This window comes from Benincasa hispida, chromosome 4 (genome assembly GCF_009727055.1).
Source record: "Benincasa hispida cultivar B227 chromosome 4, ASM972705v1, whole genome shotgun sequence".
NCBI lineage: Eukaryota > Viridiplantae > Streptophyta > Magnoliopsida > Cucurbitales > Cucurbitaceae > Benincasa > Benincasa hispida.
Genome location: NC_052352.1, coordinates 55763685 through 55786411, shown reverse-complemented (window position 1 = coordinate 55786411; position 22727 = coordinate 55763685). Strand labels below are relative to the sequence as shown.

The 22727-nt window shown below is 33.1% G+C and overlaps 1 protein-coding gene across 1 annotated transcript; it reads right to left on the bottom strand.

Annotated features, from left to right (window-relative positions):
• Window positions 1–3209: 3209 nt before the first annotated feature.
• Window positions 3210–19038, bottom strand: LOC120076255. The gene is made up of 3 exons (XM_039030024.1): window positions 18711–19038; window positions 17460–18389; window positions 3210–3286 (listed from the first exon to the last, which is right to left on the bottom strand). The coding sequence occupies exons 1-3, from the start codon at window positions 19036–19038 to the stop codon at window positions 3210–3212; spliced, it is 1335 nt and encodes a 444-aa protein (XP_038885952.1).
• Window positions 19039–22727: the final 3689 nt, after the last annotated feature.

The window sequence follows — 22727 nt, the reverse complement described above, 5'->3', positions numbered from 1 at the left end:
ACATAAATATTTAAAAATTTTAAAATTTAAAATTATATTAAAATATAGATATTAAGAAAAAAATAAAGAAAAGAAATATAAATAAAAGAAATAATAATTATAAAAGAAAATATATATATAAAAAAGAATATATTTATATATATATGGGAAATTCTTATAAATAGAAAAGTCCCAAAAATATTTACACTTCATAGCAAAAGATTAAATACTTTTAAAACTTTTTGCTATGAAGTGTAAATATTTTTTAATATTTTTTAATATTTAAAAAGACCCTTATATATATATATAAATAAAATAAATAAAAAAAATATAGAGAGAAAAAGTAAATATAAAAGAAATAAAGAAGAAAATAAATAATTATAAAAGAAACCTGAGAAAAAAATATAGAGAAAAAGGAAATATAAAGGAAAGAAAGAAGAAAGTAAACATAAATAAAAGAAACATAAAAAAATATAGAGAAAAAGGAAATATAAAAACAAAGAAAAATAGAATTAAATTTTTTTTTCATATGAGATTTGATCCCACGACTATGGTCTTGAGGAGTGAATTGGACATGCTTCTACATCAATGAGCCATGTCCTAGGAACAACTTTAAATAAAATAGAAACGAAATAGAAGAAACTACTTTTTGATATGTATATTATACACTCAAAATAAATATTTGCCTAATATTTTTTAGTCTACATAAATTTGTCTCTAATATTGTGAAGAAGAAAAATATTATGGTAGTAGGTAATATTCTTGAATTTTGTACTTTTTTTGTCAAAATATTTTGAACTTTTAAAAGTTTCATTTTATTGAAATCCTTAATATTTAAAAAGAAAAAAAATTAAAATATTCTCCATGTTTGTTTTTGACACAAATTGTTTGTATTTTGTTTAAAAAGTACTCATCTTTTAAAAGTCGCATTAGTACTTTCTCTTGTTTATGTCTTGTAACCATTTGACCTTCAATTTTTTGTGTTAATATTATGAAGATATGGGTTAAACACACATATGTTAGTTTGTCGTTTTGAAGATATGATGTACCTAGGATCTGTTCCTAAGGGATTGATGGTTGTAAATTAGGAATTGTTCATATCCGACGATTCTTGTAATTTTGATATTATTCATATGGGGATTTATCATTTCTTTTAGAAATAGTTCATATTTAACCTTCTCTTTAAATTGTTCATATAAGATTGATCCTATATTCTTATAACTTGAAATTTTTCAGGGATTTTTTATAAGTATGGACGATGTTGAAGATATATGATCTTTGTTAAAGATTTTGGTAAAATTCGTTGCTTGATAGAACTTAAATGTGTATTATTTATTTGGTAGATGAATATTTGTCTTCTTCAATATATATCATTGTTGGACCACAATGTACGAGCATGATGGTATAGAGGTAAACATTTATTATAACTTCTTTTTTAAAAAAATATCACAAACATATTTGACAAGCTAAATGCGCAAAGAATTAATAAAGTTGACATTTTGTGGACATTAAAATAAAAATATATTTGAGAAGTAGAAAATGTCACGATATGGCGAAAATGTGTTACATAATAATGTCAATAATATCTACATTTGATGCTTTAATTATATTAGCAAATTTCATATTCTTAACCATTTTAACATACAAGTAAAATATATTTTGACGTCAAAATTCGACCTTTAATTTTTACACTATTTTCTTTGACAATTTTAAAAACTGACAATTGAATAAAGGTCAAGAACCACAATTTTTCTGGTAGTAAATGGGTAAGAATAATTATATTTTGAAATATTTTTTAGTATTCATAATTTATGAAGTGAATTTCAAATATGATTGCGGTAACGATACTAATTGAAAAAAACATATATATAATTTTTATTCTCAAGGTTGTCCTTGGTTTGTATTTATGCACGAAATTTATCCTTAAGTACGATATAAATATAAAAAGTATTTAGGTGTATTATTTTAGATTATGTAAAATATTTTTTTTCTGTGTGAAGCCTGTGAATAAGAAAAGTACTTTGGTGTATCTAGCACCTAGTCACAATTTACCAACATACTGTTTTTTTAAAAAATACTTTTTAGAATTTTTTCCTTTTCATTTTTGTCACGTGATTGAAACGTCGACGTCAATAAGATACGTTTTATATTACATTCAAGGATGTTTTGTGACTCTTATCTTTCTTGGGCCCACAATTTTGTTCTTTCATCGTCACGTTGATGAATTGGACAAAATTATCAACTTTATGTTGAAATTGACATATTGTCCTCTTTTTCCACGGGTGAATATGCCTAATGGATAAGAGGAGTAAAAAAATGATGTTGGTTTATATTTATATATATATATATAGAGTAAAAACATTGTGATGCCAACTTCTTTAACTACTATTAATAACTGTATTTTGAAAAAAGAACTACAATTAATAACATAAACTAATCATAGAAATCAAAATATACTACCTTCCAAATAATTTTTAGGGACCAAAATACTACTAAACCTAGACCTTAGTGACCAAAATAAAAAAGATTTTCTTTTTAAATTTTATTATTATTAATATTACTTGTTGTAAAAATTACCGTGTTATATTAAAGTTGACAATGTTGCTAATAGAGAGATTGAAATTGAGTATTTTCTCAATAATGACTTGATTATAAGATTTTAAAATTTAGAGACTAAGTTGACATAAATTTCAAACCTTTTAACTACTAAAAATATAATTTTTCAAAGAAAGTTTAAATCTAATAATTTATCCAACTTTATAATATGGTTTAGTTGAGGAATCTTTATGTGAAAGTTGATTTAGTATCAAAACCAATTTACTAGAATTTTGATATATACTATTGTTTAGCACAGGGAGAAATGGACAACTGTTGAAGAAAGAGATAACTTCAACTTTTAGAGAAAGCCAATGCACTTTGGCTATCACAAAAAATCTCTACTGAACAAGGTTCATCAACCATCTTAAAAATCAGTCTCTTCAACCACATAGAGTCCTTTACCAAATTGGCAAGAGGCATGTATTCGGCCTCTGTAGATGAGAGGGCAACAGCAGATTAAAGGATAGAGCGCCCAACTGACTATATTCCCAAAAAGAGAGAAAACATAACTAGTTAAAGAACATCTTCTATCCAAATCAACAGTGAATATGCCCAATAATGCAATTTTCTTCATCACTGCTACTAGAATATAAAAGATCCATGTTGGAAGAACCCTTGATGTACTTGGCAACCTATTTTCCAGCCTCCCAATGTGGCTTTCCAGGATTGCTCATATATCTGCTTATTACACTCAAGGCATGAGCAAGACCTGGAGAACAACACACTATTCCATACATCAAGCTTCCAATTAAGTTTACATAAGGAACAGATTTCATGTTACTGATATCTTTTGGTGTTGAAAGAGATTGAGTTGCAGACAGCTTAAAATGTTGGACCAATGGAGTTTTGACAGGTTTTGAATTCTCCTTATGGAAGCATTTGACAATCTTACCAAAGTAGTCAGCTTTTGATAATGAGAGAATGTGTCTGGCCCTATCTCTTTTGAGTTCCATATACAAATTTTTTGTGTAAGTCCCAAATCCTTGAAGTTCGAGTCTTTTAATCTCTTGAATATTGTTAGAAGAAATCAAAATGTCATGTAAATATAGAGAAGCAAAATTGAAGAGTGCGAATCAATAACCTTTTTGTATACACAACTATCATAATGGTTCCTTTTAAAACCCTTTAAGCTAATGAAAGAATCAAAACAGCTGTTCCATTGTCTTGATGATTGCTTCAAGACATAAATGGATTTTGTAAATGGCAGACCATAGTTTCTTTTCCAACAACCTCAAAACCTGGGGTTACTTCATGTAAATGTTTTCTTCTAGGGTTCCATAAAAGAAAACAGTAGTACCATCCATTTGTTCCAATTCTCAATCAAAATGAGATACTAGGGATAGAATAACACATATGGATGTGTGTCGAACCACTGGAGAGAATACTTCATTATAATTAATGCCCTCCTCTTGTGTGAACTCTTTGGCTACCAGCCTTGCCTTAAAACGAGGCTTGTTATCATTGGGATTGGTGTCCTAATTCTCCCGGAGTCTTGTTGTTTTGTAAAGATACACATTGTTTGATCAATAAAATAAATGTTATTTAATTCTAGCATTTACTCATATCCAATAAACAAAGCTCCTTGGTTATCTTATGTGAACTTAAGCATGTATATGTGATATACAAGTGGATCATGCCTTAAATGTTGACCTAAATAGATCTGTAGTATAAGGATTAAGGTGGGATACCTGATCCTTGTGATACTACGGATACGACCCGCTTTGTAGAGGTTTGCAAGTGTTGTAAACTACTACAGACGGTAGATCCTGACCATTCATGTGGAGACGTGTGAGCGAGAGTGTCCTATACAAAGAGTTTGTATAAGACCTGGACCACGAGATGACTAGACTTTGTATATAACGCCGTTAATACTAGAGACTTACATCTCATCTAAACGATCATAGGTGACAAGACCTCAATCCTGAGTGTTTTTGAAATTCCTACCTTTGAGGGCAGTCTTTTGATTAGTATGGGTAAGAGTAGCCAGACTTCCAACTCAACATGCCTACTTTTTTGGGGACTTGTCTAATCTGGGAGTTGGAACTCAATCACAAGATGAAATTCATTCCTTTCCCAAAACAAGGATAAGTAAAGAAAATGCTCCCTTAAGTGCCGATTTCGGGGCTTGAACATAGTGGCCACAGCTTCTCTTTGGAAGAGAGGACTCAGTCATAGAAGGACTATGACTTATGTTCATTAGAGGGATCAGTGGTACTAAAGGAGTTAGATGTAACTATAGGAGAATAACGGTTATTGGCCCAGCTGTACTTACGAGTGATTTGTGAAGGGTTGTCGCACTTTTGATTGGTTAAGATGGACACGTCATATATTTGTGGTAAGGAGAGTTCAGTTGTCAGTCTTTAGTGGAGTACCTCGCAGTTAACGGATGGTGGATCCCGTGACTAAAGAGTTTAGTCAGTTATTCATATACCGTTGGAGCTTTGAGCTATAGGTCCATAAGGTTCCCTTGGTAGCTCAGTGGATTCAATTGAGGATCAGTTCTTGGTGTTGATTGAAATGTTCAAATTGACAAGAGGTTTTTTTTTTTAATTTTTATATATGATATAATTGGTATGATGTATGAGATACATCTAGTGGAGGATTGATGTAAATGAGATTTACATTAAGTACCATGGAATAGAAAAAGAACTATGGTTTATATGTTTCATGAGATGAAATATTAAAACTATAGGTTATAAATATAGTATGATAAGTTGATAATCATTTATATTTATAATAATATTAATTATTGGATAATTAAATATTTTTCTCCAATAACCAATTGAGTGGGAGGTTATTAGTAGTTCATGGTAATCGTGAGATAAAAGAAAAATTATTTTCCTAATTTTAGTAAGTTTTTGCAAAAGTTTTTTTTGGAAAAAGTTGTTTTTGAGATTTCTCTTGGAAAAACCATCTCACGGAAGCTTGTCAAGTAAATACAGATTTACTAAACGACAGCTTGAGCGAAATAAACGATCGTGTAGCATTTTGTAAGCGACAAACACGGTATTAAGTGATGAGCTAAACGATCGCTTAGCTTTTGCTAGATGATCGCTTAGCTTTTGCTAAACGATTGGGCATTGACCTATACGATAGGTCTCCGTTATCTCCTACTTGCCCAATCGTATACACGATTGTTCTTTCCTCCTTCGTTTGCCTCATATCAAGACGGCACAGAGCCCACCCTCTAGATTCTCATACCAAAAATACCAAGGTAACCTTCTTAGTGGTGTCATACTCAACTCGACATCGTCGAGGTTCTGTGGAGGCCATTCGTGCTGTTGGAGTTTTTGTGATCGCGGCGATCACTGAGTTCGAGCGTGAAGTGTTCTACAATGTTGCGGTCTTGTTGTTCGAGCATTTGAGGTTGCTGTGTTTAGTGTTCGTGAGCAAGAAGCATGGAGACGAGTCGACAAACGTTCGTAGCATTCTCCATGTTTATTTGTATCATGCTGTAATTTCTATATTGATTGCATAACTGTATGTTTTGTTTATGACTATAATTGTAATATTCATACATGATTGTAATTTGGAATGATCTATTTTCCGCTGCTCATAAAAATTTTTGATTCGATTTTCTTCAATTGGTATCAAAGCATGCACATGCATCATGAAATATAAGATTTATATTTTGCATCCAGTGAACATTATCATGCATCATTCTTTTATTATAAGTGTTATAGTCTAAGGGTGAATGGAAGCATGTTGTGCTTGTTTCATGGCTGTTTTGTATAAGTGTTATATAAAAGAAGTAGCAATGAATGGACAATGTATTGAGCATGACACTTAGGTTGTTTATAAACGTTATGAATGCCTTGCATGTGTTAGCTTCGCATTGTGGTGGTTGTTTCCATTTATAAGTGTTATAAAGGAAATTAGACCTAAAATCTATAATTCAGAGTTGCATGCGGACTTAGGGTGAACTCAAGTTTTTAAAAAGGGTTTTAAAATTGGATTGAGATAGATCTAAGTTCAATTGGTTCTAAAGAGTTTAGCAACCTAGATTAATCTTTTAAAATCGGTTTAATAGGATTAAATTAGTTGAAATGAAAGATCAAATTTGTTGTAAACCTATCTATAAGGGACCTTTTGTCTAAGGGGATTTTGGCTAGGCTGGGGTTCTTAAGTTGACGGAAATGTAACACTCCTACTTGGGAACCTACCTGGAAAGGTGAATTAGATAGATTTTCAACAAGCATGTGACGATTTTGGTCAAAGACAATGTTAAAGAGTTTAATGGATGATGATCAAAAGTTGTTCAACTATCCAAGGTAAAAGTTACTCTTGGACAAACCTAAAAGTCACTTAGTTCAAATCCTTGGCCGTGTTTTTTTAAGTAAGCTAAACCCTAGATTATAAAATACTCAGTGGGAGGAAGAGGCGTATCAGATATATCTATGATTCCACTCACGTTTCTCCCTGTATGTTCACACCATTAGATTTAGCTTGGCCTCGTGGTGCCCTAGAAGCATCCCCCTTCAGATGGTATTTGCATGAGTCAATATCAAGGTGGATGGAGAGAATATTTATAGTAACTGGGTGAAGGATATGTGTCAACATGTCCTATGGTCTCTGTCATTGGTTCACACCGTGAGATCATTCTGTACTCCCGCGTGTCATCTTTGAACGTCCCCCTTTAGATGGGTTTTGTGTAGTTGGTCAAGATCAAGGTGAACTCCAGAAATGGATAGGGTTGCTTTAGGTTTTGCCCCGATCAGATTTTTTCCCTTCGGATTGGCCTTTTAGGATGGACCTCTAGAGCCTAAAATGGTGGGTCACACTTACGGGAGATTTTTAAGTAAGTTAATGATCTCTTAGCCAAATCAATGATGACTAGTCGTTATAGAAGCAAGAGTTGTTCTGGTATTAATTGTAAGCTCTCTCTTCTTCTACTATTTCTTAGAATATTAGGAAGCATATAGTTGAGATTGAACTCGGGGACTCAAGATAAAGCTTGATGTAGATCTCTTGTTAAGATTTAAAATTAAAAATAAAAATATTTGGATTGATGTTTGTTTAATTTTGGAAAAGGAAAAGGAATTTGAAGAGAAATTGCTTCTTTTTTTAAAAAAAAAAAAAAAAAGAAAAGAAAGAAAAGAAGTAAATAAATAAATAAGTAATTAAATAAATAAATAAAATAAAGAGAAAGGGATAAGAAGAAAACAAAAGCGGTGACGAGCCTTAAAAAAAACAGAGGGATTTCTTTCTAAGTCTGTGCAAGAGATTCGATCGATCAAACTCCAATTTTCTTTGATGAAATTGTAGAGAGATGAGAGAAGAGAAGTTCGAGGGCCACCGAATTGATTGGAGCTGTGGAGGTTGAGGAATGTGAATGAAAAAACGAGTTAAGACTGACTTTTGGACAGTCTGAGCAGGCTTCAGTGTTTTGAAGTTTTCGAGCTGAAGAAATCGAATTTGAATCTGAAATTTTGAGGTTAGTAAGCTAAGAGGTATATTAACATTTTTCTTAAATGACATTACAACTAATTTTGACTGGAAATTGGTGAATTAATAACAAAGACTACATAGAATTTTGGTGGAACAGAGAAATGTGACTTTTGGAGCTGATTCCGTGTTATTCAAGCGTTTTCAAAGCTTCAAATTCTCAGGTTAGTTGGTTAAGATATTTTTTGGAAAGTTTGTGCAAGAAATTTTAGGTTATATGATTAGAGATTGATGAATTTTAAGCTCTAAAAGTTCTACAACTTCTCGCGGGAAAAACAGGGGTACTGTGGAAAGATTGGTCGATTTCCGGAGTTCTAGGCCAATTCAGACATCCAAACTTTGAGGTAAGTTAATTAAGAGGATGGGTAAAAGGTTTGTATAGGCTAATTAAGCTTTAAATGGCCGAAAAAGGATGAATTTAAGTCTAAAATGATCACGAGAAAAACAGAGGCCAAATCTGGAAATGTCTGGGTAGGGCTTGAAAAAAGAGTTGACTTTCCTGGTTTGACTTCTGTTTGTCATCTATTGTCCAATATTAAAAGCTGGAAAAACAATTTTAGGTTAATTAAGGTGTTCTCAAGCATAATTAGGGATCCAATTGGTGTTGTTATGATACCTTAAACCTGAAATTAGAAGAAATTGGGATCCTAAGTCAACTTTCAAGTTGATTAAGGGGTTAATTTAAAGTAAAACCTAATTAGGGTTAATGAGAAAAATTTAGGAAAATTGGAATAGAATTAGTTCCTATTGAAGATTAGTTTTAAGGTCTTGAGTTAATTTTAGAGCAACTGAAAGACCAAATTACAAAGCAAAATCTACCTTGGATCAAATTAGGGATTTGGCAAAAGTTTAAATGGATTTGGTTATACTTGAAGATTAATTTTCAAATAATTGGATTATGGTCATGTGAAGGATAACTTGAGGATTATCAATATAATTTGAAGATAATGGGAGATGGAGAAACCGAAATTATGAGGAGGAGCCGATTAACAGTGAGTGGTATATTTTTGAATATTTTGATATAGAAAGTAATTATATATGATAGTATGCTATGATTTATGGAATGTGATAGCATGATCTGTTTTACTTAACTAATATTTCAAAAATGTTTAAATAAGGATTTCTGAACTCTCATTGATTTATATGAGCCTATTTTAATGTAGCTTGGAACTAGAGTTTACACAATTGTGACTTGTATGGTTTTATATGAAAACCTCTTGATGTTGAATTTAAAAATACTGAATGTTTGTGAAAATGGTTTTAAACTACTAATTCTTGTATCCGAGAGATGGTTATTTTCCCGTGCTACTTGAATGTATTTCAGTAGCATCGCTCATGTGATCAAGGGGCTACCGAGGTCAAATGTGGCTAGAGTATACCAGGAAGTCCAGAAAAATCTGCACGCTACCCAGGTTATGAGAGGGCTACCACCGGGGTCAGATGTGGCCAGAGTATACCTGGGAGTCCAGAGTAACCTGGGCCTGTGGTGTGTATCTATGCTTAGTCTTGAGGCAGCTCTGCGTGCACATATGATCTTGTGATTTAGTTTACACCGCGGGGGGCATTCTTTGTCCAAAGTAACCCGCCGTTGTAAACGACTATTTGGGTACAAAGTTGGTGTGGTTTTCTGATGACGCCTGAATGTTTTATAATGTGATTTATATGAAATATGATCATGCCATTGTCTGAGTAATACGAGTTTGAGCTATTAATGAATCTTATATACGTTTCCAACAATTTATAGAATGTTTTTTTTTTATAATTCGTTGATGTTTGGAAAGGGAAAATTTATGTTTATACTAAATTACCACTCACTGGGCTTTAGCTCCTGCTTTCTATGTTTTATGTTTTTCCCCACCCCCAAGTAGCGACAAGTTCCTGGTGCCAGTTGAGTCGTCAAATGCCAGTAGTGTTGTTAAACATCTGTTTGTATTGTTTGTGTATTTGAAAGTATTCCAGAATAGCGAAAACTTGTGAGTTATATGCCATGGGAGGTTTTATTCAAAATAATCCTTACTATTAGTATGTAAATCTCTTTAAACAGTATTATGATTTAAACAGAATCAGATTCCTAAACTTTGTCAATGAATATAGATTATTTTTTGAAAATGGGTTTGGATGTCTGGGTTTGATCTTAAGTACAGGATATGCTATGAGTTGGGACATTAGATGTCATAGAGAGAAGTGATATTTAACGTTTTCACGCTTCATTCTAGGTTAGAAGGGAAATCTGGAACGGCGTGTGACATTAATGACTAGTTGAGAACTTCTCAATTTAAGGGAGGGATAACTGACCTCCCTTCAACGACTTTTGTCCTAAACCTTTGAAACGTCATTTCAAAACTATATGTCACATGGGGTTCATGTTAGTTTTGCTAAAATCTTATTGGATGTTGTTTTGTTTTACAATAGATATTTGCTTAAAACCTAACTAGGTCAATGTGTTTTTCTTTTCAACAACTCGTTAGTATTTCTATTTAAATCTTTTAAATATGACCGATTACTTACAGTGGAAAGAATCGTGTGAAATGAATTTCGTGGCAAACGACCTAGATCCCACTACTCTCTAAAAGAGGAGACAAGACAGGAAATATGATTTATTGGTCTTGGAGACATGTCTAATAGAGAATGATGATTCTGCATGGATCCTTGATTCATGTGCTACCAATCATGTCAGTTCCTCTTACCAAGGATTTAGTTCCTGGCAAACGTTGCCACAAGGAGGGATGACTCTTCTAGTCAATACTGGTGAGGTTGTTTTAGCTATTGCTGTAGGCAGGCTGAAGTTATTTGTTGACAAGAAACGTCATCTGTTACTGGATAATGTTTATGAGTTCCTTATATTAAGAGGAACTTAATCTCGGTTTCTTGTCTCATTGAACAAGGCTATACCATCTTCTTTTCTGAGAATAAAGTGTTTATTTTCAAGAATGGAATGGAGATTGATTATGGTTCAATGAAAAATAACTTATATGTACTAAGGCCGTTAGTCATAAAAGCCTTGTTTAACACTGAAATGTTCAGTACGACAACAACAGCTAAAAGACCAAAGGTTTCTCCTAAGGAAAACGCCTATCTTTGGCATCTTAGGTTAGGTCACATCAACCTCAATAAGATTGAGAAGTTGGTGCAAAGTGGACTTCTAAAGAGTTTAGAAAAAAACTCCTTGCCGATATGTGAATCATGCCTCGAGGGCAAGATGGTCAAATGACCTCTTACTCGAAAAGGTTACAGAACCAAGGAAGCTTTGGAGCTTGTACATTCAGACCTCTATGGTCCGATGAATGTTAGAGCTTGAGATGGGTATGAATATTTCATCTCTTTCATAGATGGTTATTCAAGGTTCGGGTATCTCTACCTAATGCAACATAAGTCTGAAGTCCTTGACAAGTTCAAGAAGTATAAGGCTAAAGTTGAGAACTTGTTAGGTAAGAAGATAAAAACACTACGATCTGATCGTGGTGGAGAGTATATGAACTTCCAATTCCAGAACTATATGATAGAACATGGGATGGCATCCCAACTCTCGACCCTGGTATACCTTAGCAGAATGGTGTATCAGAAACGAGAAAACTGAACCTTGTTGGACATGGTTTGGTCTATGATGAGTTAAGCTCATCTTTCAGACTCGTTTTGGGATTTTGCATTAGAGACTGCATATTATATCTTGAACAATGTTCCCTCGAAAAGTGTTTCTGAAACACATTTTGAGTTATGGAGAGACCGTAAAGGTAATTTACGTTATTTCAGGATTTGGGGCTGTCCAGCACATGTGCTAGAGACTAATTCAGAGAAGTTAGAACCACGTTTGAAAGTTTGCTTCTTTGTAGGCTACCCCAAGAAAACGAGAGGTGGATACTTCTATGATCTGAGTGAGAACAAAGTGTTTGTTTCTACAAATGCTATCTTCTTGGAAGAAGACCACACGAGGGATCATAAGCCACGGAGTAAGCTCGTTTTATGTGAGATCTCTAGTGAGACTGAGACTACTGAGGGTTCAACAAAAGTTGTTGAACTGGCTGACAGATCAACAAGAGTTGTTGAGGTCGGAACATCTAGTCAACCAGCTCAACAGTTAAGACTGCCTTGATGTAGTGGGAAGGTTATGAACCCACCGGATCGCTACATGGGTTTGATTGAAGCCCAAAATATCATTACGAATGATGGGGTCGAGGATTCGTTGTTTTTTAAGAAAACAATGGAAGATGATGACAAAAATGAATGGGTTAAAGCCATGAACCAGGAAATGGAGTCTATGTACTTCAATAACGTCTGGGAGCTTGTTGATCCACCTGATGGGGTAAGACCTATTGGATGTAAATGGATCTTTAAGCGAAAGAGAGATGTATATGGAAATGTGCAAACCGTTTGATAACGTTCCCGTTTCCTGTTTCCTGTTTTCTGTTTCACGTTCCTTGTTTCTTTTTCATGTTTCCTCTTTTTTGAGAACAAAAAATAGGAATATGTTTGATAACTATTTTTTATTCTTGGACTAAAGAAACAAGAAAAAAAACTTTTTTGATAACTCTTTCTTGTTTCACATTTCTTGTATTTTTTTCCTTACATTTTTTTTTTTCATATTTTATAGGTTAAATATAATCTATTATATAAAATAAAAGATATATAGCATGCATTAAAGTATAAAAAATAGTTATCAAATATTTAAACTATCGAATACACATAAGTCCCAATGTAAAATTAATATCGATAATACAATTGTTTCTATCATTCATATGTTGCTAACATTTATTTACAATATTATTTCTCACTCAAGTCATTTGTTTTAAAATTTAAATGATGTAGTCTCAAATCTAACTCATTTATATTATTATATAAATGTTGTGGTTGTAAAAATATTAAAAGGAACCTAAATAAATATCTTTGTAAACAAAATTTATATTATTCTAAAACTATAATTGGTTTGTGTGTCAGAAAAATTGAAAATGTATGAATTTAAAAAATATATAAAATGTATTTCACAAAATTTAAAATTTAAAGTTCAAAAAATATTTATATATACATATTAAAAAGGAAAACTATTTTAAATGACAAAACTATTAAAAATATTTATAAATAGTAGCAAAATATCACAGTATATTTGCAATAGACCTTGATAGACAGTAAAATTTTGCTATATTTGTAAATATTTTGTTTTATTTTTCTATATTTGTAAACGATCCTATTGAAAATTTAAAATTTGAAAATCAAAATAATATATAAATCTAAATATTTGAAAATTCAAAATTCATCAATTAAATTTGCTATATTTGTAAATATATTGTTTTATTTTCCGATATTTGAAAATAACCTTATTGAAAATTTGAAATTTAAAAATAAAAATAATATATAAATCTTTAAATATTTGAAAATTCAAAAATTAAAACTTAAATTTGCTATATTTATATATATTTTGGTTCATTTTCCTATATTTTAAAATAACCCTAGAAAAATTTTGAAATTTGAATATAAAAATAATATATAAACCTAAATATTTGAAGAATAAAAAAATAAAAACTATATTAACATATAGATATTAAAAAAAATAAAGAAAATAAATATAAATAAAAGAAATAAATAATTATAAAATAAAAAATATAAAAAATAGAGAAAAATAATATATATATGGGAAATTATTATAAATAGAAAAGTCCCAAAAATATTTACAGTTCATAGCAAAAGATTAAACACTTTTAAAACTTTTTGCTATGAAGTGTAAATATTTTTTAATATTTTTTATATTTAAAAAGGCCCTTATACACATATATATATATATATAAGAAATATAAAAAAGTATAGAGAACAAGTAAATATAAAAGAAATAAAGAAGAAAATAAATAATTATAAAAGAAACCTGAAAACAAATATAGAGAAAAAGGATATATAAAAGAAAAAAAAGAAGAAAATAAATATAAATAAAAGAAACATAAAAAAATATAGATAAAGAGGAAATATAAAAGAAAAGAAAAATAGAATATAAAAAAATTCTCATATGAGATTTGATCCTATGACTATGGAGTTGAGGAGTGAATTGGACATGCTTCCACATCAATGAGCCATGTCTTATGAACAACTTTAAATAAAATAAAAACAGAATAGAAGAAACTACTTTTTGATAGGTATATTGTACACTCAAAATAAATATTTGCCTAATATATTTTAGGCTACATAAATTTATTTCTAATATTGTGAAAAAGATAAATATTATGATAAATTGTAGGAGATATTCTTGAATTTTGTACTTTTTTTGTCAAAATATTCTGAACTTTCAAAAGTTTCATTTTATTGAAACCCTTAATATTTAAAAAGAAAAAAAAATTAAAATACTCTCCATGTTTGTTTTTGACACAAATTGTTTGTATTTTGTTTAAAAAGTACTCATCTTTCAAAAGTCGCATTAGTACTTTCTATGGTTTATGTCTTGCAACCATTTGGCCTTCAATTTTTTGTGTTAATATTATAGAGATATGGGTTAAACATACATATGTTACTTTGTCGTTTTGAAGATATGATGTACCTAGGATCTGTTCTTAAGGGATTGATAGTTGTAAATTAGGAATTGTTCATATCTGACGATTCTTGTAATTTTGATATTGTTTACATGGGGATTTATTATTTCTTTTAGAAATAGTTCATATTTATCTTTCTCTTTAAATTGTTCATATGAGGTTAATCCTATATTTTTATAACTTGAAAATTGTTCATGAGGTTTTTATAAGTATGGACGATGTGGAAGATATATGATCTTTGTTAAAGAATTTAGTAAAAATCGTTGGTTGATAGATCTTAAATGTGTATTGTTTATTTGGTAGATGAATGTTTGTCTTCTTCAATATATATCAATGTTGGACCATAATATACGAGTATGATGATATAGAAGTAAATATTTATTATAACTTTTTTTTTAAAACAAAAATCACAAACATATTTATCAAGCTAAATACGCAAAGAATTAATTAAGTTGATATTTTATGGGCATTAAAATATAGATACATTTGAGAAATAGAAAATGTCACGATATATCGAAAATGTGTTATATAATAATGTCAATAGTATCTACATTTGATGCTTTAATTATGTTAACGAATTTCATACTCTTAACCATTTTAATATAGAAGTAAAATATATTTGGATGCTTTTCTCTTGTCGACCTTTAATTTTTACATTATTTTCCTTGATAATTTTAAAAACTTACAATTGAAAAAAGGTCAAACTAAAATTTCTCTGGTAGTAAATGGGTAAGAATAATTATATTTTGAAATATTTTTTAGTATTAATAATTTATGCAATGAATTTTCAAATATGATTGCAATACTAATTGGAAAAAAAAAGGTATATAATTTTTATTCTCAAGGTTGTCCATGGTTTGTATTTATGCACGAAATTTATCCTTAAATACAATATTAAATATAAAACGTATGTAGGTGTATTATTTTAGATTCACCTATATTTGTGAAGTATATGAGATTATGTAAAATATTTTTTTTTCCGTGTGAAGCCTATCAATAAGAAAAGTACTTTGGTGTATCTAGCACCTAGTCACAATTTACCAACATACTATTTTTAAAAAAAATACTTTTTAGATTTTTTTTCTATTCATTTTTGTCATGTGATTGAAGCGTCTACGTCAATAAGATACCTTTTTGTATTTCACCCAAGGATGTTTGATGACTCTTATCCTTCTTTGGCCCACAATTTTATTCTTTCATCATCATGTTGATCAATTGGACAAAATTATCGACTTTATGTTGAAATTGACATATTGTCATCTTTTCCCACGGGTGAATATGCCTAATGGATAAGAGGAGTAAAAAAATGAAGTTGGTGAATATATATATATATATAGTAAAAATATTGTGATGCCAATTTCTTTAACTACTATTAATAACTATATTTCGAGAAAAGAACTCCAATTAATAATAGAAACTAAGCATAGAAATCAAAATATACTACTCCTCCAAATAAATTTCCGGGATCAAAATGTTACTAAACCTAGACCTTAGTGACCAAAATAAATAAAATTTTCTTTTTAAATTTTATTATTATTAGCATTACTTATTGTAAAAATTGTCATGTTGTATTAAAGTTGACAATGTTGTTAATAGGGAGATTGAAATTGAGTATTTTCTCAACAATAACTTGATTGTAAGATTTTAAAATTTAGAGACTAAATTGACATAAATTTCAAATCTTTTAATACTTTCCCAATCTTTTATTAAGGAAGTTTAAATCTAATAATTTTTCCAATCTTTTATAATAGAGTTTAGTTAAAGAACATCTTTATGTTAAAGTTGATTTAGTATCAAAACCAATTTACTAGAATTTAATATGTACTATTGTTTAAATATTGTTTAGCATAGGGAGAAAGAGACAACTGTTGAAGAAAGAGAACATGGATTTTTAGAGAAAGCCAATGCACTTTGGCTATCACAAAAAATCTTCACTGAACAGGGTTCATCAACCATCTAAAAAATCACTCTCTTCAACCACATAGAGTCCTTTACTGAATCAGCAAGAGCCATATATTTTGCCTCTATAAATGAGAGGGCAACAACAGATTAAAGGATAGAACGCCCAACTAACTATATTCCCAAAAAGAGAGAAAACATAACTAGTTAAAGAATATCTTTTATCCAAATCAACAACGAACATGCCCAATAATGCAATTTTCTTCATCACTACTACTAGAATATAAAAGTGTTGAGGTTGAAGCCCTACATTCTCGTGTCCTATACTTTGTACGAATGCTTGTGTTGTATAATATATGATATTTACTTCACGTCTTGTATTTTGCTCAGTTGCTTGTTTTATTTGCTTTACCATAAACCAATAAACATAAAATTCCTGGTTATCTGTATGTGACTCAAGCATGTATGTGGTGACATACAAGTGGATCATGTCTTGAGTGATAACCAAAATGGTCTGTAGTATATGGATATAAGTGGGAAACCTTATCCTGGTAACACTACGGATGCAACCCGCTTTGTGGAATGGTCACAAGTGTTGTAACTTGTCACATATGGTCTGATCCTGATCATTCATGTTGGGGACATGCGAGCGGGGGCGTCCTATACAAAGAGTTTGTATAAGACCTGAGCATGAAGTGTTAACGTCTTGTTATATAACACCGTTCATGACAGAAACTATACTTCACTAAGATGACCATAGGTAACATGACCTCAATCCTGAGTGAGTTGGGAACTCCTGCCATTGAGGGCGGTCCTTTGATTTGTATGGGTGTGAGTGGCCAGATCGCCGATTCAAACGTACCATTTTGGAGATTCGTCTGATTTGGGAGTTGGGAACTCAGCTACACAAGATGGAATTCACTCCTTCCCCGAGGTAGGGGTAAGTAGATAGATAGCTCATTTAAGGGCTGATAACGGGGCTTGAACGATGTGGCGCCACACACCTTCTCTTGGCCCGAGAGGTGTTCACACAGTCGATCTCAAAGTCTTCTTCCTCTGGTTCTTCCTGAGGCTCATGCCAATAATCATCCTGCAGTTCTTCAACATATTGACAATTCTCCATTTCACCTGGATATTTCAACGCATTGAGAACGTTGAATTTAACTTGCTGATCGTCGACCTTTATGGTAAGCTCTCCTTTCTGTACGTCGATCAGTGCTCGCCCTGTTGCAAGAAATAGGTGACCCAAGATGATAGGCACCTCTCTGTCAGCTTCATAATCTAATATGATAAAGTCAGCAGGGAAGATAAATTTATCTACTTGCACAAGTACATCCTTTATTTTGCCCTCAGGATGCGTTATTGATCTATCGGTCAACTGCAACGTAACCGTGGTAGGTCTTGCTTTGTCGATATGTAACTTTTTGAAGATTGACAAGGGCATGAGATTTATACTTGCCCCCAGATCACACAGTGCATTTTTTACTTCTTTACCCCCTATTGAGCAGGGCAATGTGAAACTCTCGGGATCTTTCATTTTGGTGGGGATGCTGTTTTGAAATAACGCACTACATTCATATGTTAACGCAACTGTTTCATTCTCCCCGATCTTCCTCTTATTAGTAAGTATGTCCTTGAGGAATTTCACATAGCTCGGCATCTGTTCCAACGCTTCTATCAAGGGAATGTTAATATGTAATTGTCGGAGAACGTCTAGGAACCTCTGGAATTGTTTACTGTCATATTTCTTTCTCAGCATGGACGGGAAAGGTGGAGGATCCCGCTGTACTTTCTGTTCAATTAGCTGTTCATTGAGGTCCTGTGTTTGCTGTGTTTTAGGAGCTGGAGGTTGTATTGACTTTGCATTAGAGTCTTGCTGAGATTCATCCTTTGTAGATGTACTTTCTTCTGAACTGGTAATTCTTTTATTTGTGGTTGATTGGTCATCGTTGATGGTTAAATCTACTGGTTTTTACTGAATTTGGTATAGGTGACACGGGGACTGTTTTTTACCGCTTCTCAATGTCCCTGCTCGACATTGTTCTTTACCACGTGGCCCCGATGCTTCCGAACTGCTGGGCAGCGTACCAGGCGTTTTATTCTTAAGTTCAATCGCAAGCTATTCAATCTGTTCCTCCAAAATTCTAAGGGAGGAAGCTTATGATTGCTTAATTGCCTTGCTCTTCTAAATATAATGTTTCAATAACGTTTCCAAAGACGAGGTGCTGCAAGAGGTGTCAGAAAAGAACGGTTGGTCATAGGGTGGTATACTCTGAAGATTACCTGGACTTTGATCCTGATTAATGAAAACCGGAGGGTTGCCTCGATTCCCATGATAACTGTTCTGATGATTACCTTGGCCTCCCTGGTTGTGATTCCCGCCCCAACTGAAAGTTGGGTGATTCCGCCAACCAGGGTTGTAGGTGTTCCCCAATGATTCGTTATAAATAGAGTATACGGGTTGTTGATTCAATGGGCAGACTTCCACTGAATGTCCCTCTCCACATTGAACGCAATTTATTGTGGCTACATGTGTCAATGCATTAGCTTGCGTTGAACCTTGAGAGAGATGTCCTTGCTGAATAGCTATAGTCTGAAGGAGCAAGGTCATTGTGGTCATCGAGTCTACCAGGGTGTTCATTATATCAGCTGGTACAATGGCACCTTCTACTCTTCTTTGCTTCGAACCTCTTTCCTCATACCCATTATCTAACCACTCATCTGTATTTCACGAAATGCGATCTAAGATGGTCTTTGCTTCCGTATACGTTTTGTCCATTAATCCTCCTACCACGAAAGCTTCAGCAACTACTTGTGTTGATCGATCCAAGCCATTATAAAAAGTCTCCATCAAAACACAATCAGGAATCCCGATGTGTGGACAGTTCTTCACTAATTTCCTGAATCGCACCCAGGCGGTGCTCAAAGTTCATAACCATTTTGTGCAAAATTCAACACATCCTTCCCGTCTCCTTGCATTGACAGCTAGAGGGAAGAATTTATTCATAAATCTCTCGACCAACTGATCCCATGCGTTGATTTCATCTGGCTCTAATGACTGAGCCCACCTTCTTACCTCATCCCGTAGTGTATACGGGAAGAGATACAATCTAATTCCTTCTGGAGTCACATCAGGTATGGAGAATGCGTTGCATATTTCTATGAAACGAGTCAAATGAGCATGCGGGTCTTCTCATTGTAGACCTCCGAATTGGCCCGCATTTTGAATCATTTGAAGCATTATCGGCCTTATCTCAAAACTTGCATTCTCCTCAACCGTAGGTCTTGAAATTTCGGGCGAGAAGTTATAAAAATTCGGTGTCGCATAGTTCCTCATTGGGATGTTGCGGTCGGCAACAAGAAATACAGGGTCTTGCGTTGGCCAATTTTCCCTTTGATTCTCTTCGGGTGGCTCATTATTATTAGCCATGGTAACTTAATCTTAATCCTGAGCTAACTATGAACTCCTGTTCACTCAGAATTATCCTTAGATCTGCATAGGTAAGGGCAGCTCAATATCGCTGGCCCAATAAGCCTCCCATTTCAGGGGTAAGATCGGATGGATAGCTGGGAACATAAGGTACAAGACGAAATTCACTCCTACCCGTTATAGGGACAGTAGATAGGTTGTTCCCTTTAGTACTGAATCCAGGTCTTGAACAAGGAGCCCCACCCTCTCCTTGGCTCGAGAGGGATTCGGTTTATAGGTTGGACCTTAAACCAATTGTTAATTAGAGGATCGGTGGAACTTAAGGAACAAGATGTTGTCTTGGGGGTAAAACGGCTTTTATGACCCAGCCGAGATTACGAACAACCTGTGAAGGATTAACTTACTCATCATGGTTATATCAAATGGACACAAATATATCTATAGTGAGGGAAGTGCAACTACGGGACTTTAGTGGAATGACCCGTTAGTTAACAAATGTTGATTAGCTCCGTCTAAAGAGTTTAGCTAGCTAATCTTGGATCGTTGGAGCCCATGATCTATAGGTCTATTAGGTTCTCATACTAGCTCATATGGAATAAACTTAGAATAGTATGATAGAATAATTTGAATTGTTCGAATTAGGTAAAGAGAGAGAAAAATCGACAAGTATATGAGATATAGTGGTCGGGTCTTTTTTAGCTTAGAGATATAACTTTAATATTTACATGTGATTTAAATATCAAGAATATGAATACATTCATATTCGGAAGCTCGAAAATGATGGAAATGGTCAAAGTTGTAAAAAGTCAAAGAGTTGACTTTTGACTTTGAAAAGTCAAAACTTTGACCGAGCCTTATATGTCAAATGTGATTTGATTTCGAGAAAATGAATGGCGGATTCATGCTTGGGAGATCAAAATTAATCAAACACGAAAAAAAATCAATAAAAAGTTAAATGTTGATTTTTTGGTCAAAAGTTTGACTTTGACCAAATGACATTTTGCCCCTTTGACTATAGTTAATGGGAAAAAAACCAAATTTTTTTGTTGGATAATCCCACTAACAAATAGTGGGCTAGATGTTGGCTTATAGTGGAAGCTTAAGCCCACTAAGTGAGTGGATTCTAGGTTTGGGTTTTTTGTGAAGATTTTTCATTTAATTATTGCATGCTCTTTTTTCTTTAAAGTTGGGCTCTTCAATTTTAGTTAAAAGACTTTTCCATTTTAGAAAAAAGGGTTTCTATTTTGGGCTGGAAAATCCTATGTTCTTTGAGTGAAATTAAAAACCAACTCAAATTAATTCTTATTTTCCATCTCTTTTTCTCTCTCTCGATTCTCTTCATCCACGGGTCCCACAACTCGATTTTGAGTCCAGAGGATAGTAGGTCAACTCTAGTCGGTGGTCCTGAAAAGAGTTTGACGTCGAGATTAATCGAGGGAGAAGCCGGTTTTTCGGGGGCTTCAAAGGTAGTATCCTACACTTTTTAATCCACTGTTTTTTCCTTCATGATGCATGCTTATTTCCTTTAATTTAAGAGCAATTAGAGTGTAATTAGATCCTAATTCCGCTGCATATGTCTCGAGTTCCATCAAAACAAACATACCAACCAACTCATTGTTTTATTTGTCACTACAAAGAAATCTGAAATCACTGTTGCATATTGTCCCCATAGTCCTTGTGTTCGACCCTGGGCTTACCAGACAACCTAATAGGATTTATACTTAGATCTTGCTAGGAAAACTTGCATGCACAACGCATACACCACCATCGCAATATACACCATAATTTCATCATATTCACAACACATCACACTAAGTGGAGTTAATTTGGCTATAGCCATAATTACGTTGTTGTAAAACGAACAAACTTAATAGTTTTAGCAAAATAGTTTTCAAGTACCCTAAGTGAAAAAGACATCTATTTCGCAATGATGCCCCAGCGAAGTAGGACAACGTCACTGGTAGATGAACAGATGCCCTTCACTGGGATGAGACACTCTCAACCATTAGGCAGAAACAACTTTTGTAACTGACCCTAATAGTGACCATTCGTTCGGTCTAGAACTGTTAACCCTTAACAATTCCAACGTAAGTGTAACCCCTCATTTTTGGCCCTAGAGTCCCGTCCTAATGCGCCCACCTTAGAGAAAAAGTAGATTAAGATAAGAGACTAAAACGATCTTATCCTATACAAGAAATTAGATAAAGAGTCGCGCAAAACTACCATCCTATAGGGGGACCCTCCTGGGGTACCTCGAGGTGATGCACAGAAATGTTATCCAACCTAACGAGAAAGACCATGGGATATGCTGTCACACGTCCCGCTCCTACTTACTATGAATATTCTCTCCATCCAACTTAATATTAACCTACCCAAACACCATCCTTTAGGGGGACACTTCTAGGGTGCCACGAGGCCGAGGATAGATCTCAAAGTGTGAACATAAAGGGAGAAACACGAAGAGGTTTAAATGAAGTATCATATACCCCAAGTACCTCCCACTGAATGTTCTACCTAGGAGTTCATTAACTTAGACCATTCGGCTACTGATTTTATATAAGTCAGTTTAATTTGCTAAAAAAAAAAAAAAAACTCTTTTCTTTGAAATTAAACAAGTTAAAGTAGTCACATTAAACTCTTTAACAGACTGTGCTCAAATTTGCATGCACGCATCAATATCTAATTCACCTTTCAAGGTAGGTTCCAAGGGAGGTGTTCTATTTCCGTTAGCTTAAATAGTTCAGCCTAGACAGCACCCGCCTCAGACAAAAAGGTCCCTTATAAATAGATTTGCTACACTTTTAATCTTATATTGGTCAATTTAATCCTATTAATCTGATTAAAAGATTAAACCTTAGGTTGCTAATCTT